Raw genomic sequence first — 17,975 nt, forward strand, 5'->3', positions numbered from 1 at the left:
CTGGATCAAGGTTCTGACCAAGGCAGCTTCTTCCTATGTTCCCGGGAAGGGCTGTAGCTCAGTAGCAAAGCATCTGCCTTGCATGCAGAAGGTCCTAGGTTTAATCCCCAGTGGCGTCTCCAGGTATAGACTCACAGAATCATAGAATTGTGGAGTTGGAAAGGACCCTGAGGGTCATCTAGTCCAACCCTCTCCAATGCAGGAATCTCAAATAAAGCATTCATGACAGGTGTTCATCCAACCTCTGCTTAAAAACCTCCAATGAAGGAGACTCCACCACTTTCCAAGGGAGTCTGTTCCATTGTGAAACAACTCTTACCATCAGAAAGCAATTCCTGATGTTTAGTTGGAATCTGTAGCTTGAATCCATTGGTTGGGTCCTACTCTCTGGAGCAGGAGAAAACAAGCTTGCTCCATCTTCCACATGACACAGATACTTGAAGGTAGGACTGGTGAAGACTCCTGCTGAAACCCTGGAGAGCCACTGATGGTCATTGTAGACAATACTGAGATAGTGGAGAGAATGGTATTACTCCAGGAAAACTGGTGGGAAATATTGTTAAAGATAAAATAACCAAAAATGTGGAAGAACAAGCCTTGCTGAAGCAGAGCCAGCATGGCTTCTGCGGGGGGTGAGTTCGGTCTCGACAACCGAGAGTTGTTTGAGAGTGTCAAGAAGTATATAGCTAAAAATGTTTCAGTTGACATTGTGTACTTGTCAGCAAAAATTCCCAAGTAAGTTAGCAGTCATGAAATAAGAAGAGAGATCCTGTCATTTGTTTGGTGACTAATGCATTTTCCAAACTTTTATTTTCTGGAGTACTGTTGTTGTTTAGTCGTTTAGTCATGTCTGACTCTTCGTGACCCCATGGACCAGAGCACACCAGGCACTCCTGTCTTCCACTGTCTTCCGCAGTTTGGTCAAACTCATGCTGGTAGCTTCGAGAACACTGTTCAACCATCTCGTCCTCTGTCGTCCTCTTCTCCTTGTGCCCTCAATCTTTCCCAACATCAGGGTCTTTTCCAGGGAGTCTTCTCTGGAGCACTATCCTGCCTGTTTTTTGCCTGATTAAAAATAAAGGCACTACTGTGCTTTGCCCTTACACTGAACCACAACGCTGGGAGCTGTTGTGTCTCCAACCCATGCCAATGTGCAGCCATCTTCCTTACCTCTGGTCCGTGACCAGCAACCCATCCTCTTTCTCTCCCAACTCTTAAGAGTGTGGTCTCCCTTCCCTGACAATGTGTGGTGTGACTCAGGCTCTCCCTAACTTCATCAGGATCCCCAGTAAATCGGATTAGGAGCATTCAGGTGCAGGACACAGATATCTGGTGGTGAATGTCAGAGGCCCTGGGGCATTGAATGTCCCAAGAGCTGCACGTGGTCCATCTTTAGAAGAGCAGATGGAAGCCTGTCTCCTTCTCCTGCTCGCTTTGTCTGCTCCACCAATTTAATTTAAAACTGCAATGCCATACATCTATTTGATTGTAGCTCCGAGGGATGTTGCCTGCTCTAATCCCTAATTTAATGCATCAACAACGGGTTTTTAAAAACAACTTGTAAGTCACATTCCCTCCCCCTTTTTGCTGATTTTTAGTTTCCCAAAGGATGTTTTCACTTCTTACTGGTGCAACACACTGAAAGATTTGGCTTTCTCAAGGTTTCTGGAATGAATATCTTGGATAATTTATCACAAGCCATTACTAGATCAGTCTTCACTGTGTCTAAGGGGGTGCAAGGCAAAACACACTTACAGCTCAGCACACACTAGGAAATGTCTCAAGGTGGACATTGAACTAGAAGAGCATGGGAGGATAAATATCCATATCCATTGAACTGATCTTTCCTGCTGGCTTGGAGTTGACTATACAGCCAAAGCAGGGTTGCAATGCTGGGAGTTTAAGCTTAATTACATAGGCATAGATTGGATTGCCCTGTGTGAGTCGTGCATGTCAAGAGTCAGGGGCAGGGGAGGGTCCTGAAAGCAAACAAGCCTACTGCTCTATTCTGCCTCAGTCAGATCACACCTGGAGTACTGTGCCCAGTTCTAGGCACCACGATTAATGAAAGATATTGACAAGCTGGAATATGTGCAAAAGAGGGTGACCAAGATGATAAAGGGTCTGGAAACTAAGCTTTATGAGGAATGATTGAGGGAATTAGATATGTTTAGCCTGGAAAAGAGAGGAGATATTATAGCCATCTTCAAAAATCTAAAAGGCTGTCACAAGCTTGTTTTATCCTGCTCTGGAGGGAAGGACCTGAACCAATGGATTCAAGTTACAAGAAAGGAGAGTATGACTCAACATCAGGAAGTACGTTCTGACAGCACCCAACGGGTAGAGCAAAACCTCATATGAATTGTCATGTCTACAGAGATATTCACTACTGAGGAGAGCAGATGGCTTAAGAAAGGGGAAGCCATGGGTTCTTAAGGCAAGGTAAAAGTAAGCACCATGGAGAGATACCAATATATGAGTTCAGCACCATGGATAGCCTCTTGCAGCTCAGGTCAAGCATCCCCATTCAGCACCATGGAGAGATACCAAGATATGACCTCAGGACCATGGACAGCACTTCTGCAGCTAAGTTCAAACAACCAGTTTGGATCTGGACAACTGGCTGAGTTTAATAGCAGGGTTTAGTAGAGATTGACTAGAAGTCCTGCCTCCTGGCCAGTTAAAGGGTTGGTGCCACCTTCTCCAGTTGTTGGCTCCTTTGAGGTCACATATGGTTTTCCAGTTGTGAAGATCTCTCCTCAGGCCTTCCTTGAGCCTCCAGGAAGCCTGTGGACTAACCATCAAAGTCTGACAACAGAAGGATCTCCTTGGGGCTCAAGGGAGGGAAACTGGGCCTGGATCCATCACCTCCCTGGACCTGAAGTTGCTGCGTGAATTCACCTCCTGGGAGCCCTGGACCACTGCCCAGCCCAAAATTAATTTTGCCTCGACCCTTCAAGTAGGAAATGTTATTACTAAGAGAGAGAGGCCATGCTGGTTACAATTAAACAGGGCAGAGAAAGGAAGAAACAATATCCAGCTGCCTATCCCAGAACTACCTCCAAGATTAAACAGTTGCTCCCGATGCTTTTAAAGTATTGAATGACACAAAGAGACCTTGTGGGAGTCACTGACATGAGGCTGAGGGTCATTAAGAGAAACCTTAATATGGAAATACAGCCTGTTCCATGCTGCCTCTTACGACAAAAGCCAGTTCGAGGGGCAGAGAGCCCCCACAGTTCTTGCTCTATTGGCAACCTCTTGTGTGCGCACTTGGAACCCTGTTGAGAGACCCTTCATTGTGCTTACCTCTTCTCTGGGGCTACCAATTAACACTCACAGAACCACTGACATGAAAAGCCCTGCATGGCTGTAAGTAATGCTCCTGCTTTGATCCTAATCGTTCCTCTGGTTCCTTTGAATGCCATTCTGTTGCAAAAGAGACTTTGTTTTTCTGTTTTGTTTTCTTTGAATTGTAACAGGTGTCGCCCACAGCACCAGGCGCTTTGGGACATCTTGTGATGCCAGGCTTGCTTTGTAGACAAAAGGGGGAGTAATCATGGGGACTGGGAGAAGGATCAGAGGAAAACAGACCCCCAGAAGTCAGGCCCACTCTTTCCCCATGTTTCCAGGATCACCATATCAGAAGAATTTAGATGGGGATGATGTCTGTGTAAAAATAAATATATGAGCCAAACTCTAGAGCAGGGCTGGGCAAGGGGCTGTTTGCTCAGCCTGGGGGTCCAATTCCCTTCTGGGTGATATTCCAGGAGCTACTTACAAGTGAGGGGTGGGGACAGAAGCAAAGTGGGTGGAGCAAGAGAGGTTTAACCCTTGTACAGTACAGTTTGTAACATTCTCACACCCACCCCTGGGCCTGAGGTTCCCTGCTCCTGATCTAGAGAAATAATCAGGGGGTCTCCAGAAAAGGCCAAACCCATCAGAAGAATCCCTTAATGCATCTTGAAAGAAGCCCCATTGAACACAATAGGACATGTCTACTAGGCATACTGACTGTGCTTCCACTGATGGAGGTAGAAATGCTTCTGAAAACCAAATGCTGGAGACCACAAGAGGAGACAGAGCTCTTGGGCTTGGTCCTGCTTGTAAGCTTCCCATGGAGGCATCTGGGTAGCCACTGTGAGAAGAGGATGCTGGACTAGATGGGCTACTGGCCTGATCTAGCAGGACTCGTAGTATGTTCTCCCTCTACTGCTGAAGGCAGCAATGCATCTGAATGCCAATTGCTGGGGATTGCAGGGGAAGATGATGCTCTTGTGTTAAGGTCTTCCTTGCAGGATTCCCTCAGACATCTGAACAGTCACTGAGAGAACAGGATGCTGGACCAGATGGGCCAATGGTCTGATTCAGCAGGCTCTTCTTATGTGACATCCTTCTGATTAAATCTGCATTGTCTTGCTTTGTACAACCATCTCCCCTTGGCTCAAGCAAGCAATATTTGTGGAGAATGTCTGCCTTTCAAGTACACGTCAGAAGCAGCTATGGAAAACAGCTTGCAAAAAGTTGTCTGTTAGGAGGAAAGCACACTAAAATGCAGAGAAATCTCCATAAGGATTTCTTTTGTTTGTTTGTTTTTAAAGCAAACTGATATGGATACTGTATGTGACAAACTGGACTCAAGACTGGGGGCAGGGTGAGAAACAGGAAAACTGAACAGACAGATTTATCCAACCTTACTCTCAGGGAAGTGTGTGCAAGACAGCAAACTTTAGGGAACGCCAGGTGCAGGCAGCCAGGGGGATCATGGCCTGATTAGAACACTTCTTATTTAGGACAGAACTGTGACAACATGGAGCAATGGAGAGCAGGAGAACAGAAACAGAAATGGCATCACCCACCTATTGAAAGTGCTGCATCATAAACATCCATCCAAGCCGAAAGGCCAGTCTCCCCACTCCATGACCTCTTCTCAGATGCTAAGGTCACTGCTGGCTTCTGGGAAAATCCAATTGCTCACTTGTCACACACAGATGGGAAGCAGCAGCTCCTGCAAAGGAGAGAATGTTTTCTTGAAATGCAACTGGGAGGAAGAGGAAGTTAGAAAGGAAGCTTTCGATGTTGCCATTTAATGCAGCTCTTTATCCAGAATGATGAAAACTGAGTGGCATCTCTAGATCAGGCTGGGAGAGACACCCTGTCTATGAAACCATGGAGAGATGCTGCCAGTCAGTGTATGCAGTACTGAGCTAGGTAGACTTCAGTGGACTGGCTCCATATGAGGCAGCTTGCCATGTTCTTATTTAATTCAGTTCTTTATTCAGAACCACGAGGACTAGAATCTTACTTTATTTTGAGGGGAAAGGAAACAGTTCATTGGTGGAGCATAGGTTTGGCATTCAGAAGGTCCCAGTTTCAGTCCTTGGCAGCATTTCCAGGTAGGACTGAAGAAAAACTCTCATCTGAAATCCTGAGAGCTATTGTCAGGGAGGACAATAGGCAGCTTCCTATGTGAAGAAATGAAGAGTGCATTTTAAGCCTAGGCTAAATGTTGGAGCACAAAGTGAGTTTCACACACACACACACACACACACACACACACACACACACAATCTGAGATGCTTTTCACTGGTTTTCCTAGACAACACCCTCCAATGTTTGCAGGTGGAGGGGAGGAAAGAAAGAGATCAGATCTATGAGCCTCATGCACTTACATTGTTTCTCATACTTCCAGCAACTCTGTATTGCCCTACACACACACACACACACACACACGCCATAGACCAGACCAGACCACAAAGAATGCACTTGTCTTTGGGTATCGGATCTCCAGGAGTTGACGGAAGGGCTTCCTTTTGCTGCCATCGCATTTCTGATGCATCTGGCTGAATGAGCCTGTAAGGGAATCTGGCACAGAGAACCAAGTAAGAGCCAAAGTCAGCATCAGGTCAGAAATGGAAAGAAATCCTATTCACACTTAAAGGGGGGGGGCATACCATAATTCCCTTTTCAAAACAATGGGTTGTGTGCATTAGTGCTACTCAGAGTAGAGCCACTGAAAATAATGGACAGAGCTAACTTGGGTCTGTACATTTCATTGGGGCTACTCTCCATGGAACTTCACTAGATACATCCCAGTTTGGAAAATGAAACGCAGCCATCCTTTGAAATGTGCACTTCTCTGAATTTTGCAATGCAATTCCGTAGCCCCAAATGTATATACTAAAGTTTGCAAAGAAACACAGACATTAGTGAAAATAGCATGCAAGGATCAATGCTGGTCTTTGATTGTAACAGTAAAGAGTTGATTTGAGCACACAAAAATGCATCATTATAATAAATGGCCTTGCAAAAATGTGTTTCTTAGGCAACATTGCCTACATAACATTTATATCAGGAGAAATTCACACCCGAATGCTAATGATTATTTTAAAAAATGAAAATTGCAAACTGACATGGAAATGTGAAGATATGAATGTAAGATTGGAAAAATCAGAAACGGGGAGAAAGCCCCAAGCTGACAGATTCACCCACCTCAAGTACTGGAAATCGTGGATTACATCTGTCCAGTGGCACAGAGAAGGAGATTTTGACAGGTATGCTTTTTCTAACTGCTATGAGGTGACAAGATACTGTAATCCTCTCTTTTCTGAAACCCCAAGTCACCTTGAGAATATTTTTAGACCTGTAACAAATGAAACAACAACCCTGGTATGTCATCTTTTGGGGAACGAGGGTTGCTTTGGAGGAACACTTGCTCCAGTTTGGAAGGAGAAAAAGTGAAGCTTAGACCATGGATGCAGAGCTTGCCGGTTAAGCTTCTCTTTCTGGGCAGCGTTAGCAGGGCCTTTATTTCCTTAAAAAAAAGAGAGAGAGAGATAAAATCCATCCAGTCTACTTCAATTGCCTCTGATAATGTCCATGGAGAATTAAAGCCAATTAAGGCAAGGGGAAAATGGAGAGCGACAAAGCCTTTGGCCCAGGAAAGGAGGAGGGGTGGTGGACACAAGGAGGGGGTCAATGCCACAATCCAATTTCCCAACCACTAAATGCAATTAAGTGGGAATTACTTACCCTATTTGCCTAGGAGGGCCAGCCTATAAATCGAAATGACCCGATCACTTCTTTTCTATTTGAGGATGCAAACCGCAAGGATGAAGCAGAAGCCGAGACCCTCCTGCCTGACTCTCAAGCTCCGGGAAGTGGCCTCCATGTATTTCACAGGGGTGGCTATCTTCCTGGTCATCTTGGTGGTCGCTCTGCAAGGCACAGATCCGAGGGAGAGTGGCTTCCTCTACAGGGTGTCCCTGGACCCTCAAGGCCTCCTGGAGCTCTCATGGAACATCAGTTACCCCCTGCAGGAGGTGTATTTCCAGATCTTGGTCAAGGAGCTCAAATATGGGATCCTTTTCGGCATGTCCGACCGAGGAGGCTTTCAGAATGCTGATCTGGCTGTCCTCTGGAGTGATGGACGCCAGTCCTATTTCGCAGTAAGTCTGTTGCTAGGCTTCGTCCTGCATTTGGGCTTGGGACCATGAGGACTTTTCCCTTCTGCTTTGGGAAATGAGGTTTAACACGAGTCTGGGTTAGGGGATCGAGGGAAGCACTTTCTCTGCATGCAGGAGGTTCAGTCCCCAAAATACCCCTGCCGAAAACCCTGGAGAGCCACTGCCAATCAAGTGTAGACAATACTGAGTTAGATGGACCAATGGTTTGACTTGGTATAATATGTCTTCCCATGTTCTCATTTAACTCAACCTATACAGATACATGAGGGCTCGGATCTTACTTTCATTTTCAGATGAAATAGCTCAGTGGTCAACCATCTGCTCTGCATGCAGAATGTCCCCGGTTCAGTCCCCAATGGCATCTCCAGGTACGGCTAGGAGAGAAAGACCCCAGAGCCTGAAACCTCAGAGAGCTGCTGCTGGTCCGTGTGAGCAATATTGAGCTAGATGGACCAGCAGTCTGACTTGATAAAAGATGTTTTCTCATGTTCATATTTCTTTGAGCATAGTATCTTGTGTTTGTTGAACTTTCCCCACTATCAGTTAATGAGCAGATCATTTGTATTAAAAAAAATTGCACTGTGGGAGAGAAAATTTCGTTGAAATTGCAAGGTGGGGAGTTCTGGGTTTTTACCATGCTTACTTTATTCCAGCTGAATCTCCAAGGAAGATGTTTCAGAAAAGAGCATTCATCGCTTGGTTTTCCATGCCTGCTAAGCACTTTTTGTTTAAGCAATCCTCCTCAAACATGTACTTTTATTATGCACATCTGTTTTGAAAATCTGTTTTCACTATATGCTGCGAATCTGGTTACTCTTCCTTGCTTTAAAAACCTGTCCTAATGGCTACTGGAAGGTGATAGACTCCCTTCATTGGAGGATTTTAAGCAGAGGTCAGATGGCCATCCATCAGGGATTCTTTAGCTGTGATTCCTGTGTTGCAGCATGACCCTTGAGGTGCCTTCCAGCTGCACAATTCTATCATTCCATTGTTCTTTTTTCAGTGAATAGAATCATAGAATCATAGAGTTGGAAGAGACCACAAGGGCCATCGAGTCCAACTCCCTGCCAAGCAGGAAACACCAGAGCACTCCTACTTTATACCCTTTTATGTTGACTGCTTAGATATTATTTATTTTTTAAGGCTTTTTATAAATCTTGCCAAATACATAGAGGCAACTCCTCCCTCATAGGCTTTTTTCAGATCAAGAAGCACAGAAAGCCAGGGAGGTGGTAGAAAGCTGGAGAAAGATTTACAGGAAAGAATAGGCACACACTCCATTCTTACAGTGATGCCAAAAGCTCAGAACCCCTGCGGTGAAGGTGCTTGCAAAGATGAACCCTGCAGCCTGCAGGATTGAATCCACTCACCAACTGGGAGGCAGAGGGTCTGTTTTTGCTGTGGTCTCCTTCCTGACCAATGTCAGCGCCTGAAAGCCTCAGATCACTCTGGACAGCCTGACCAAGCATGATCCAGGGTGGTCTTCTTGACGTGTGCCAGGATCCTATTGATTTGGCCTGATTCAGTTCAGGAGTTGGCTGGATCCATTGGTGGCTGGAGCCCATTTGGGCAGAGCCAAAGACAGGCAGAGTCACATGATGCCTCCACTGGTAGCACAGAAGGTAGTAGGTGGTCCCAGAGAGGGAGAACCACACCGTGATTGGTTGTCAGTCAGACAACAGGCATGTGGGGGCTAGGTGTGGGCAGGTTGCTGGGGCAGGTTGCAGCACCCTACCAGCCCCAGAGTATGTCACAGAGCAAGCCTGTTAGTAAATCACACAGTTCAAAGTTCAGGCTTTACTAGCAAAAACATGTTCTTTATGGACTTGGCTGTCAGGTCTAATGAGCACAGCAGCTCATTCCCTGTACGTCTTATTCCAGGTCCCTGCCTCCCCACAGCCGTCTATGGTTCCTCTTCTCCAGAGCTTATTCCAAGCAATCAGAGACTGTGCCTATGTGCTCCACCCATTTTATGTCTCTTCTGGTTCTGGGAGTCAGGTGGGGTAGCTTGTTGCAACAGGAGGGGGACACACCCATGACTTTTCACCAGCCTGACTCCTCTCTGCCTCTTGGCTTCCCTACTTCCACTCACCTGCTTCAGCTTCTGCCTCTGATTCTGGACTTCTCTCTGCTACAGACTCTGCCAGCTCACAACGTCCTGTTACCTCTTCAGCTTCTGACACCTCCTCTTCTCTATCTTTTCCCTCTTCTCCCTCTGACCACTCATCATTTTCCACCTCCACTCCCAGGGCTCTGAGCCTTCTTTCCTTGGTGGCTTCCCAGCTCTTCCTCCCACCATTCCTCTGCGTCCAGTCAGTCCGTGACAGGGTACCAGCCTCCACTAGAGCACAGCCCTGTTCTAAAGAAATCTTAAGAATGACTGGAGGACAAGGAGGAAAAACTGAAGCCTCTTTCAAAGCAGGAGAAAACTCTTAAGAATCTGGAGGACAGATTTTGGCACAACTGTCTGTCATATATGATCTGTTGTGGGATGTTCCCCCCCTTACCTGCAGGATGCCTGGAGCGATCAGGATGAGCGACTCCACATGGATCCTCAGCAGAACTACAGACTTATCAGTGCTCATCAAACGGCTGAGGGCCTCTCCCTGCTCTTTAAAAGGGCTTTCAGCACATGTGACCCCAAGGACTATCTCATTGAGGTAAAAAACTCTTCGCCTCCTGGGGTGGGCTTAAGATTTATTGAGCACCATTAGAATAGTTGCTGAGTACTGTTGAGAAGAAAACAGTCCTCCCACAATATTAAGCACCAAGGGAAAGCTGCACATCAGTTCGAAAAGTTGTAATTTTTCCCAATTGCATGTCATTTTTTCAATCTAGGCTGATGCCAAACATACAAATATACCACTCGAGGCAGCTATAATCTGCTCTGTAAGCATCTTCTGGAAATTTATTTATTCTTCCTTTATTTTCTAAAAAGTTATATACAACTGTGTCATAAAAATATGTCAAAGGAGCTGCAGCTGCAGAACCATAAAACCCTACAAAAACAACAACAAAAAAGTTAAAACGGGCATCAATGAACTATTGTGGAATGATGTGTTCTTAACTGCACAGATAGGTCTGGCGGAATAGAAATGTTTTCAGCAACTGTTTAAAAGTTTAGCACAGAAGATGCGTACTGAATTGTTATTAGTAGAGACTGGGCTGATGACACTGAATACTCAGTTTCTCATTGTTGTCAGATGCGTCATGCCAGTCTAGGGAACAACCCACAATGTTCCTGCAGATGATCTCAGAGATTAAAGTGTTCAGGACAGGGTGCCAACTTGAATAGAATATTGTGGGGGCCCAGATAAGCCCCACCCCACATAACTGATCACATGATGCAGTGCACACACATCATTTGAATGGGAATGCCCATCAATTTTGTGGGGGCTGGCCCCCTCAAATATTTTATAGTGGAGGCAGAAGCCCCCATGGCCACTAGGAGCTAGCTCCTTGTTCAGGAGGTCCCTGAGGTACCCCAGATCTAAGCTGCTCAGGGCTTTATAAATTCATACAAGAATCTTGAACCTGGCTCTGTGGTAGATGGGCAGCCAGCGCTGCTGTTTTAACAATGGTGTCACATGTTGTTGACCAAATGCCTCCATCAGCAGTCTAGCTGCAGCATTCTGCACCAGCTGGAGCTTCTGGCCCAGTTCCCAAGGGCAGTTGCTCTGCTGCTCAGCTCTGGTCCTTCCTGATGGATGTGCCTTCTGTCTTCCCTTCCAGGACGGCACTGTACATCTTATCTATGGGATCCTGGAGAAACCGGTCCCCTCCCTCCAAGCCATCAATGTCTCTGCCCTCCTCTGGAAAGGCCTGCAACGTGTCCAGCTACTGAAACCCATCATCAGGATCCCACCCCTGCCTGGTGACCTGAAGACCATGGAAATAAGAGCTGTTGACGTGGAGATCCCCAGCCAGGAGACAACTTATTGGTGCTTCATCCAGGAGCTCCCAGAGGACTTCCCAAAGCATCACATCATCATGGTGGGTGGAAGAAAGTACAGCATCTTTCTCCCAACTTCATAGACTTTGACTCCTTTTCTTTCATTTCCCTCCAATCCTTTTACCTTTTTAATATCTATAACAGGGGTCATGAAAAAGGGATGTCATTTTTTCTCTGTGGCAACCTCCAGGAGCCAATGGTAGGTGGAGTCACAGGTTAATAGAGGTGTAAGAGGCCAGGGTGCGCTGTGTGTGTGTGTGTGTGTGTGTGAGAGAGAGAGAGAGAGAGAGAGAGAGAGAGAGAGAGACCCATTACTATTTCTGCAGTAGGGTCAATGTCTCTAGGATCATAGCACCACCCAAAGGGGAGCCTTTTAGCCACTGAGAAGGAATTTTTCTCACCCTTTGAATCAATTAGAGACCATCAGAATGAAGGAAGGTTGAGTCAGCCACAAACTATGGTCTCCTAGGCGCACTCTGAAGAAAGTGCATGGGAAGAACTTTGAGGAGTTGTTCTGTACACTCCAAAGCTAAACACTTAGGAGTACTTGAAAGATGATTTGAGGAGTTCTGTTAGGTGTCATGGAACTTTAAGGAAAACCCCACTTAAGAATGCTGTACAGTGATACCTCGGGTTGCAGACACTTCAGGTTACAGACACTTCATGTTACAGACTCTGCTAACCCAGAAATAGTACCTCGGGTTAAAAACTTTGCTTTAGGATGAGAACAGAAATCGGACGGCGGCAGTGGGAGGCCCCATTAGCTAAAGTGGTACCTCAGGTTAAGAACAGTTTCAGGTTACGAACGGACCTCCAGAATGAATTAAGTTCTTAACCCAAGGTACCACTGTATATTGGAGTACTCCAAATTATTTGCCTGTGTTGTACCTGCACAGAAAATAGTAGATCCAGTCAAAAGGCAACACACACAGATCAGCACTGATTGTTGGAATGCATTTCTAATTATTATTAGTGTATGGATTATTCTGTAATCTTAGAAGGTTGCATAATCTTAGAAGGGGGCATGGTTATGATGGGTGGTGGCCTCTGTGACTATCTTGAATGAATTTGTCACTATGCTGCTGGAGGCAATGGGGGGGGGGCTATGGTTGGGGCTCATTTCTTTGTAGAGGCAAGCTCTCAGTGATTCCATCTGTGCAAGCCAGAGGTTTCTGCATATGCCTCTATACCTTTCTCCATGCAGAAAAGCAAGAGACATCTTCACAGCTCAATTGCATATTCTACACTGACAAAAGCACTTGTGGAAGAGACCAGAGAGGGCTGGTAAGAGTATGCCCTGGGTAGCAGCTCTGAGGGTCAGATCCAGGGCTGACTCGGTGTAAGCTCAGATCCCCAGCTTAGTCCAGATCTCCACCCCAAAGTGGCCTGGCTTTGTCCGAATCCAGTGCACAGCTCCAATTAAGAGGGTAGGCCTGAAGAAAAGGGACGCAGGTGGCGCTGTGGGTTAAACCACAGAGCCTAGGACTTGCCGATCAGAAGGTCGGCGGTTCGAACCCCTGCAACGGGGTGAGCTCCCGTTGCTCAGTCCCTGCTCCTGCCAACCTAGCAGTTCGAAAGCACGTCAAAGTGCAAGTAGATAAATAGGTACCACTCCGGCGGGAAGGTAAACGGCATTTCTGTGCACAGTTCTGGTTCTCCAGAAGCGGCTTAGTCATGCTGGCCACATGACCCGGAAGCTGTACGCCGGCTCCCTCGGCCAATAAAGTGAGATGAGCGCCACAACCCCAGAGTCGGCCACGACTGGACCTAATGGTCAGGGGTCCCTTTACCTTTACCTTTACCTTCAGGCCTGAAGAATTCCATCTCCATCTTTTTTATATTTCAAGTCTCTCCTTCCTTTCAGCACTGTTACACTTTCTGCTATGGGAGGGTTTGTAGGAGCTGCAGAACTGCCCCCCCACCCCCACCCCCACCCTCCCAACAGGATGAGAGCGAAATCTGAGAATAGAGCTAATGAGGGGGAAAGTCAATCAGCCTAGAGGGCAATTCCTGCAGAATTCCTTAGTCATCAGCTATGGAGAGCTGTTAGTCAGACCCTGTCACCTTGCAGGTTACAAGAGAGGTAGGAGGGGGAGGGGGGAAGGAAAGCCATGACTCAGCAGATCTCAAAGTCACAGCCGTCCATATAGCAACCCCCACCCCCACAAGGTGGTTAGGGAAAGAAGAGGGAAAAGGGAAGTATGAGTTTTAAACAGCAATCCCTCTTCACAGGGAGCTCTTGAAATTGCAGCTCTGAGAGGGACATAGGGGGGCTCTTAATAACTCTCAGCCCCTTAACAAGCTACATCTCCCAGAATCCTTTGTGGTAAGCCATGGCTGTTTATCACAGCACTTTAAATGTATGGTGTATATGTGGCCTTTCACTGTTTTGTTTCATTTTGTTCTTTTCAAATACTACATCCATTGTCTCCCAAAGCCTAGATCTAAAGACAGCGCTGAGGATGATCAGTGGCAGACATGGCTTTCTCCCCCTCCTCATTTACTGTATTTTTCGCTCTATAAGATGCACCAGACCACAAGACGCACCTTGTTTTTGGAGGAGGAAAAGCCAGAAGCCAGAACAGCAAGAGGGATCACTGCGCAGTGAAAGCAGCAATCCCTCTTGCTGTTCTGGCTTCTGGGATAGCTGCGCAGCCTGCATTCGCTCCATAAGACGTACACACATTTCCCCTTACTTCTTAGGAGGGAAAAAGTGAGTCTTGTAGAGCAAAAAATACGGTAATCTCCACAGCTCTGTGAGGGAGGATAGGCTGAAAGGCAGAGACTGGCATCCAAGGTCACCAAGTGAACTTCATGGCCAATGGAGGGATTTGAACCCTGGTCTCTCCCAAATCCTAGACCACTCTAACCACCACACCACACTGATTCTCTTTGCAGTATGAACCGGTCATCACAGAGGGGAACGAAGCTATTGTCCACCACATGGAGGTCTTCCAGTGCGCTGCCAATTTCAACACCTTCCCACACTACAATGGGCCCTGCGACTCCAAGATGAAGCCAGAACGCCTGAACTACTGCCGGCACGTGCTTGCTGCCTGGGCAATGGGTGCACAGGTGTGTCAGATCGAGATAGCTGCCCAATACAGGGCTGGGGCAGAAGTTTCTTCCCATTCCATTCTCTTTGAACTGTTTCCCGTCAGTTAATGGAAATGAATTCATGCAACTTTCCAGTGACCCCCACAAAACGGGCATCTTCCACTACTGCCCACGTATTGTGGGATGACCTTTCACTCTGCCTCATAGGCAGCAGCAACAGACACCTTCAGACATCCTGGAAAGAGATCATTGGGGGCTACTAGGGCAGAGCTTTCCAAAATGTGTGTCGGGACACATTAGTGTGTTGGCTGCAATGTGCAGGTATGCCATGTGAATGCTCCCTGTGCTCCTCCTGGGGCTGGAAAGTTTAACCTCCTGTTTGCTAGGAAAACCGAATTACTGTGTCGCGAAATGATGCATATCTAAAAACAGTGTCACCAGCTTGAAAAGTTTGGAAAGCTCTGGGCTAGAGCTTTCCCTTTCTGCATTGCAGATTTCCAAAAGTCGTGAGCTCTGCCTGATACTCCCCCCTTGGGGGTCAGCATCAGAATTGCAATATTGGGGTGGGGGGCATGATGATGATTACTATCCATCTGGTTAACTCTCCCTCCCCCTGTCCTCCTTATAGGCTTTTTACTACCCAGAGGATGCAGGGCTTGCATTTGGGGGCCCTGGCTCTTCCAAGTTTATGCGGCTGGAAATCCATTACCACAATCCCCTGGAACTCAAAGGTAAACAAAACTTTGGTGGTGGTGGTGTTAAGACTTATTAGTCACTTGTTATCTAAAAGGTCTACATGTGACCACAGTTCAAGAAGGACACTGACAAACTGGAACATGTCCAGAGGAGGGCAACCAAAATGGTCAATGGCCTGGAAACGATGCCTTATGAGGAACGGCTAAGGGAGCTGGGCATGTTTAGCCTGGAGAAGAGGAGGTTAAGGGGTGATATGATAGCCATGTTCAAATATATAAAAGGATGTCACATAGAAGAGGGAGAAAGGTTGCTTTCTGCTGCTCCAGAGAAGCGGACACAGAGCAATGGATCCAAACTACAAGAAAGAAGATTCCACCTAAACATTAGGAAGAACTTCCTGACAGTAAGAGCTGTTCGACAGTGGAATTTGCTGCCAGGGAGTGTGGTGGAGTCTCCTTCTTTGGAGGTCTTTAAGCAGAGGCTTGACAACCATATGTCAGGAGTGCTCTGATGGTGTTTCCTGCTTGGCAGGGGGTTGGACTCGATGGCCCTTGTGGTCTCTTCCAACTCTATGATTCTATGATTCTGTGACTTACCTTTGAAACATGAACACCGCCCTGTGATTGTCCGATGAAGGGTTGTATTATTTATTTAATTTATTAAATAAATAAATAATAAGCAATATTATCAAGGGTCTGGAATGAGGATAGGGGACCCCTGGCATCACAGAATTACATGTGAAAAGCATCTAGTGGTCTCAATAGACCATAAGCTTCACATGAGTCAGTAGCATGATGCAGCAGCAAAAAAGTGAATGCTATCCAAGGCTGCATCAACAGTAGTGTCTGGATCAAGTGAAGTAACGGTGCCACTCTATTCTGCCTTGGTCAGACCCCACTTGGAGTACTATGTCCAGTTCTAGGTGCCACAATTTAAGAAAGATGCTGGAACACTTGCAGAGGAGGGCGATCAAAATGATAAAGTGTCTGGAAACCAAGCCCTATGGGGAACAGTTGAGGGAGTTGGGCATGTTTAGCCTGGAGAGGAGGAGACTGAGAGGAGATATGATAGCCATCTTCAAATATCTAAAGGATTGTCACATGGAAGGTGAAGCAAGCTTGTTTTTTCCTCCTCTGGAGGCTACAACCTGAAACAATGAATTCAAATGACAGGAACTTTCTGGTGGTAATATCTGTTCAACAGTGGGATGGTCTCCCTCAGACTCAGAGGGTGGTGGACTCTCCTTCCTTGGATGTTCTTAAACAGAGGTTGGATTGGCATCTGTTAGGTGTTATTTCACTGTGATTCTTGCATTGCAGGGAGTTGGATTAGATCATTCCTTGACTGGGGGGGGGCGGGATGGGGCAGGCTGCTTATGCATCCCTCAAACCTCAGAGAAGAGACTTTGTGGCTGCTGTTTCCTCCCCCAAATGCCACTTAGCTGCTTGGCTGAGCTTACAAGGCTGAGAATGAAAAGGTGCCTCTCAAAATAATGAGCGAAGGGGCAGCCTCTCCTGCTTCTACCACATTTTGTGACAGCAAGCTGGCTTCAGGGAGGTGTGGGGAGAGGGATAAGAAAATGCAAAGTGGCTGCATTTCCATAAACACAAAGTTGCCTGCTCCTTGACTTCCTCTGAGTATTTTTAGAAAGCCCCAGCATCTGTGCTGCTCAACAGTCACAGGGTGTTGGGAAGCAACTCATCTATAAATAATGGGGTTTGGTTCTTTCTGTTGAACCAACACCTCCTTCATTTATTCTTAACCATCTGTTGTGCCCAGTTTGGAGACAGGGACATAAAAGGAGATGGATGTCCTGGCCAGAATCAGATTATCTTCCTTTATGGCTTTAACATGGGGATTGGGAAACTAGCCAGTTTGGGTCTGATCTCGAGAGTAAAAAACCTCTGAAAATGAGTTACTGAGAACTGCAAGTGGTGAGAGTGTTGCTCTTGCACTCAGGTCCTGCTTGGACTCCAATTGGAGCATCTTGTTGGCTGACTACTGCTGACTACTGCTGGATAGCCCAGTTGGTTGGAGTGTGGTTTTGATAACACCAAGGCCACAGGTTCAATACCCATTAGGGACAGCTGCCTATTCCTGCATTGCCAGGGGTTGGATTAGATGATCCTCAGGATCCCTTCCAGCTCTATGCTTCTGTGAGAACAGGATGCTAAACTAGATGCTTCCCCCTTTGACCTGGTGCAGCAGCCAGGCTCTTCTCATTTTCTTCTTTAACTGTGGGGGAGGTAAACATCTTTTTGGAGTGCTCTTCACATCTGGCTTAGCAATGAGGATGGCAGAGATTATGTTGGCGAGTATGAAGTGGGCTCATTTTGATGGGGGCACCTACTGGGCATGAGAACAGCCCAGCCCCAAGATTGGCCAGCAACATGTTCTTCTGATGCTTCTTCCATCATCAGTCCTGCTATGAGAAAAGAATAAGGTGCAGTTATGGATTTCCTGCTGGTTCAGAAGGAGCACACAAACACAATGAGCAGAACATCTGGAGTCAAGATGAGGTCAGAGGGGGCTGATGAGGGGGCATGTATCACAGGACTGCAAGTTCTGAAAGCCTTTCCCCCACCATCCTTCTCCATCTAGTATGCAGTTTTCAGGATGTCAGGTGCCCAGAGGGGCCATTAAACAGCAGTGACATTTCAAGCAAACTCAGAGGGGCCCAAGACAGCAGATTCTACTTGGATTGGCTGCTAATTACGGCCCCAGGCAGAGAAAGATCTTACATCACCCACTATGGTGCGTGTACAGCTCATAATCCCTGAGTTATGAAAGAAGCAGGTTTGTTT

General features: G+C 46.7%; 1 protein-coding gene across 2 annotated transcripts in view; it reads left to right on the forward strand.

Annotated features, from left to right (window-relative positions):
- Window positions 1-17,975, forward strand: part of DBH (dopamine beta-hydroxylase) — a 36,528-nt gene that overhangs the window by 5,220 nt on the left and 13,333 nt on the right. The window contains exons 2-6 of one of the 2 annotated variants that reach the window (XM_083423697.1): window positions 7,097-7,448; window positions 9,980-10,126; window positions 11,199-11,459; window positions 14,317-14,493; window positions 15,104-15,206. In XM_083423697.1, coding sequence (XP_083279823.1) covers window positions 7,098-7,448; window positions 9,980-10,126; window positions 11,199-11,459; window positions 14,317-14,493; window positions 15,104-15,206 — 1,039 coding nt within the window. In that variant the 5' untranslated portion in view covers window position 7,097. Of the gene's footprint in view, window positions 1-7,052; window positions 7,449-9,979; window positions 10,127-11,198; window positions 11,460-14,316; window positions 14,494-15,103; window positions 15,207-17,975 lie in introns of those variants that run through there. The other variant, XM_083423696.1, reaches the window with a different exon arrangement.

This window comes from Podarcis tiliguerta (genome assembly GCF_965153285.1).
Source record: "Podarcis tiliguerta genome assembly, chromosome: Z".
NCBI classification, from domain to species: domain Eukaryota; kingdom Metazoa; phylum Chordata; class Lepidosauria; order Squamata; family Lacertidae; genus Podarcis; species Podarcis tiliguerta.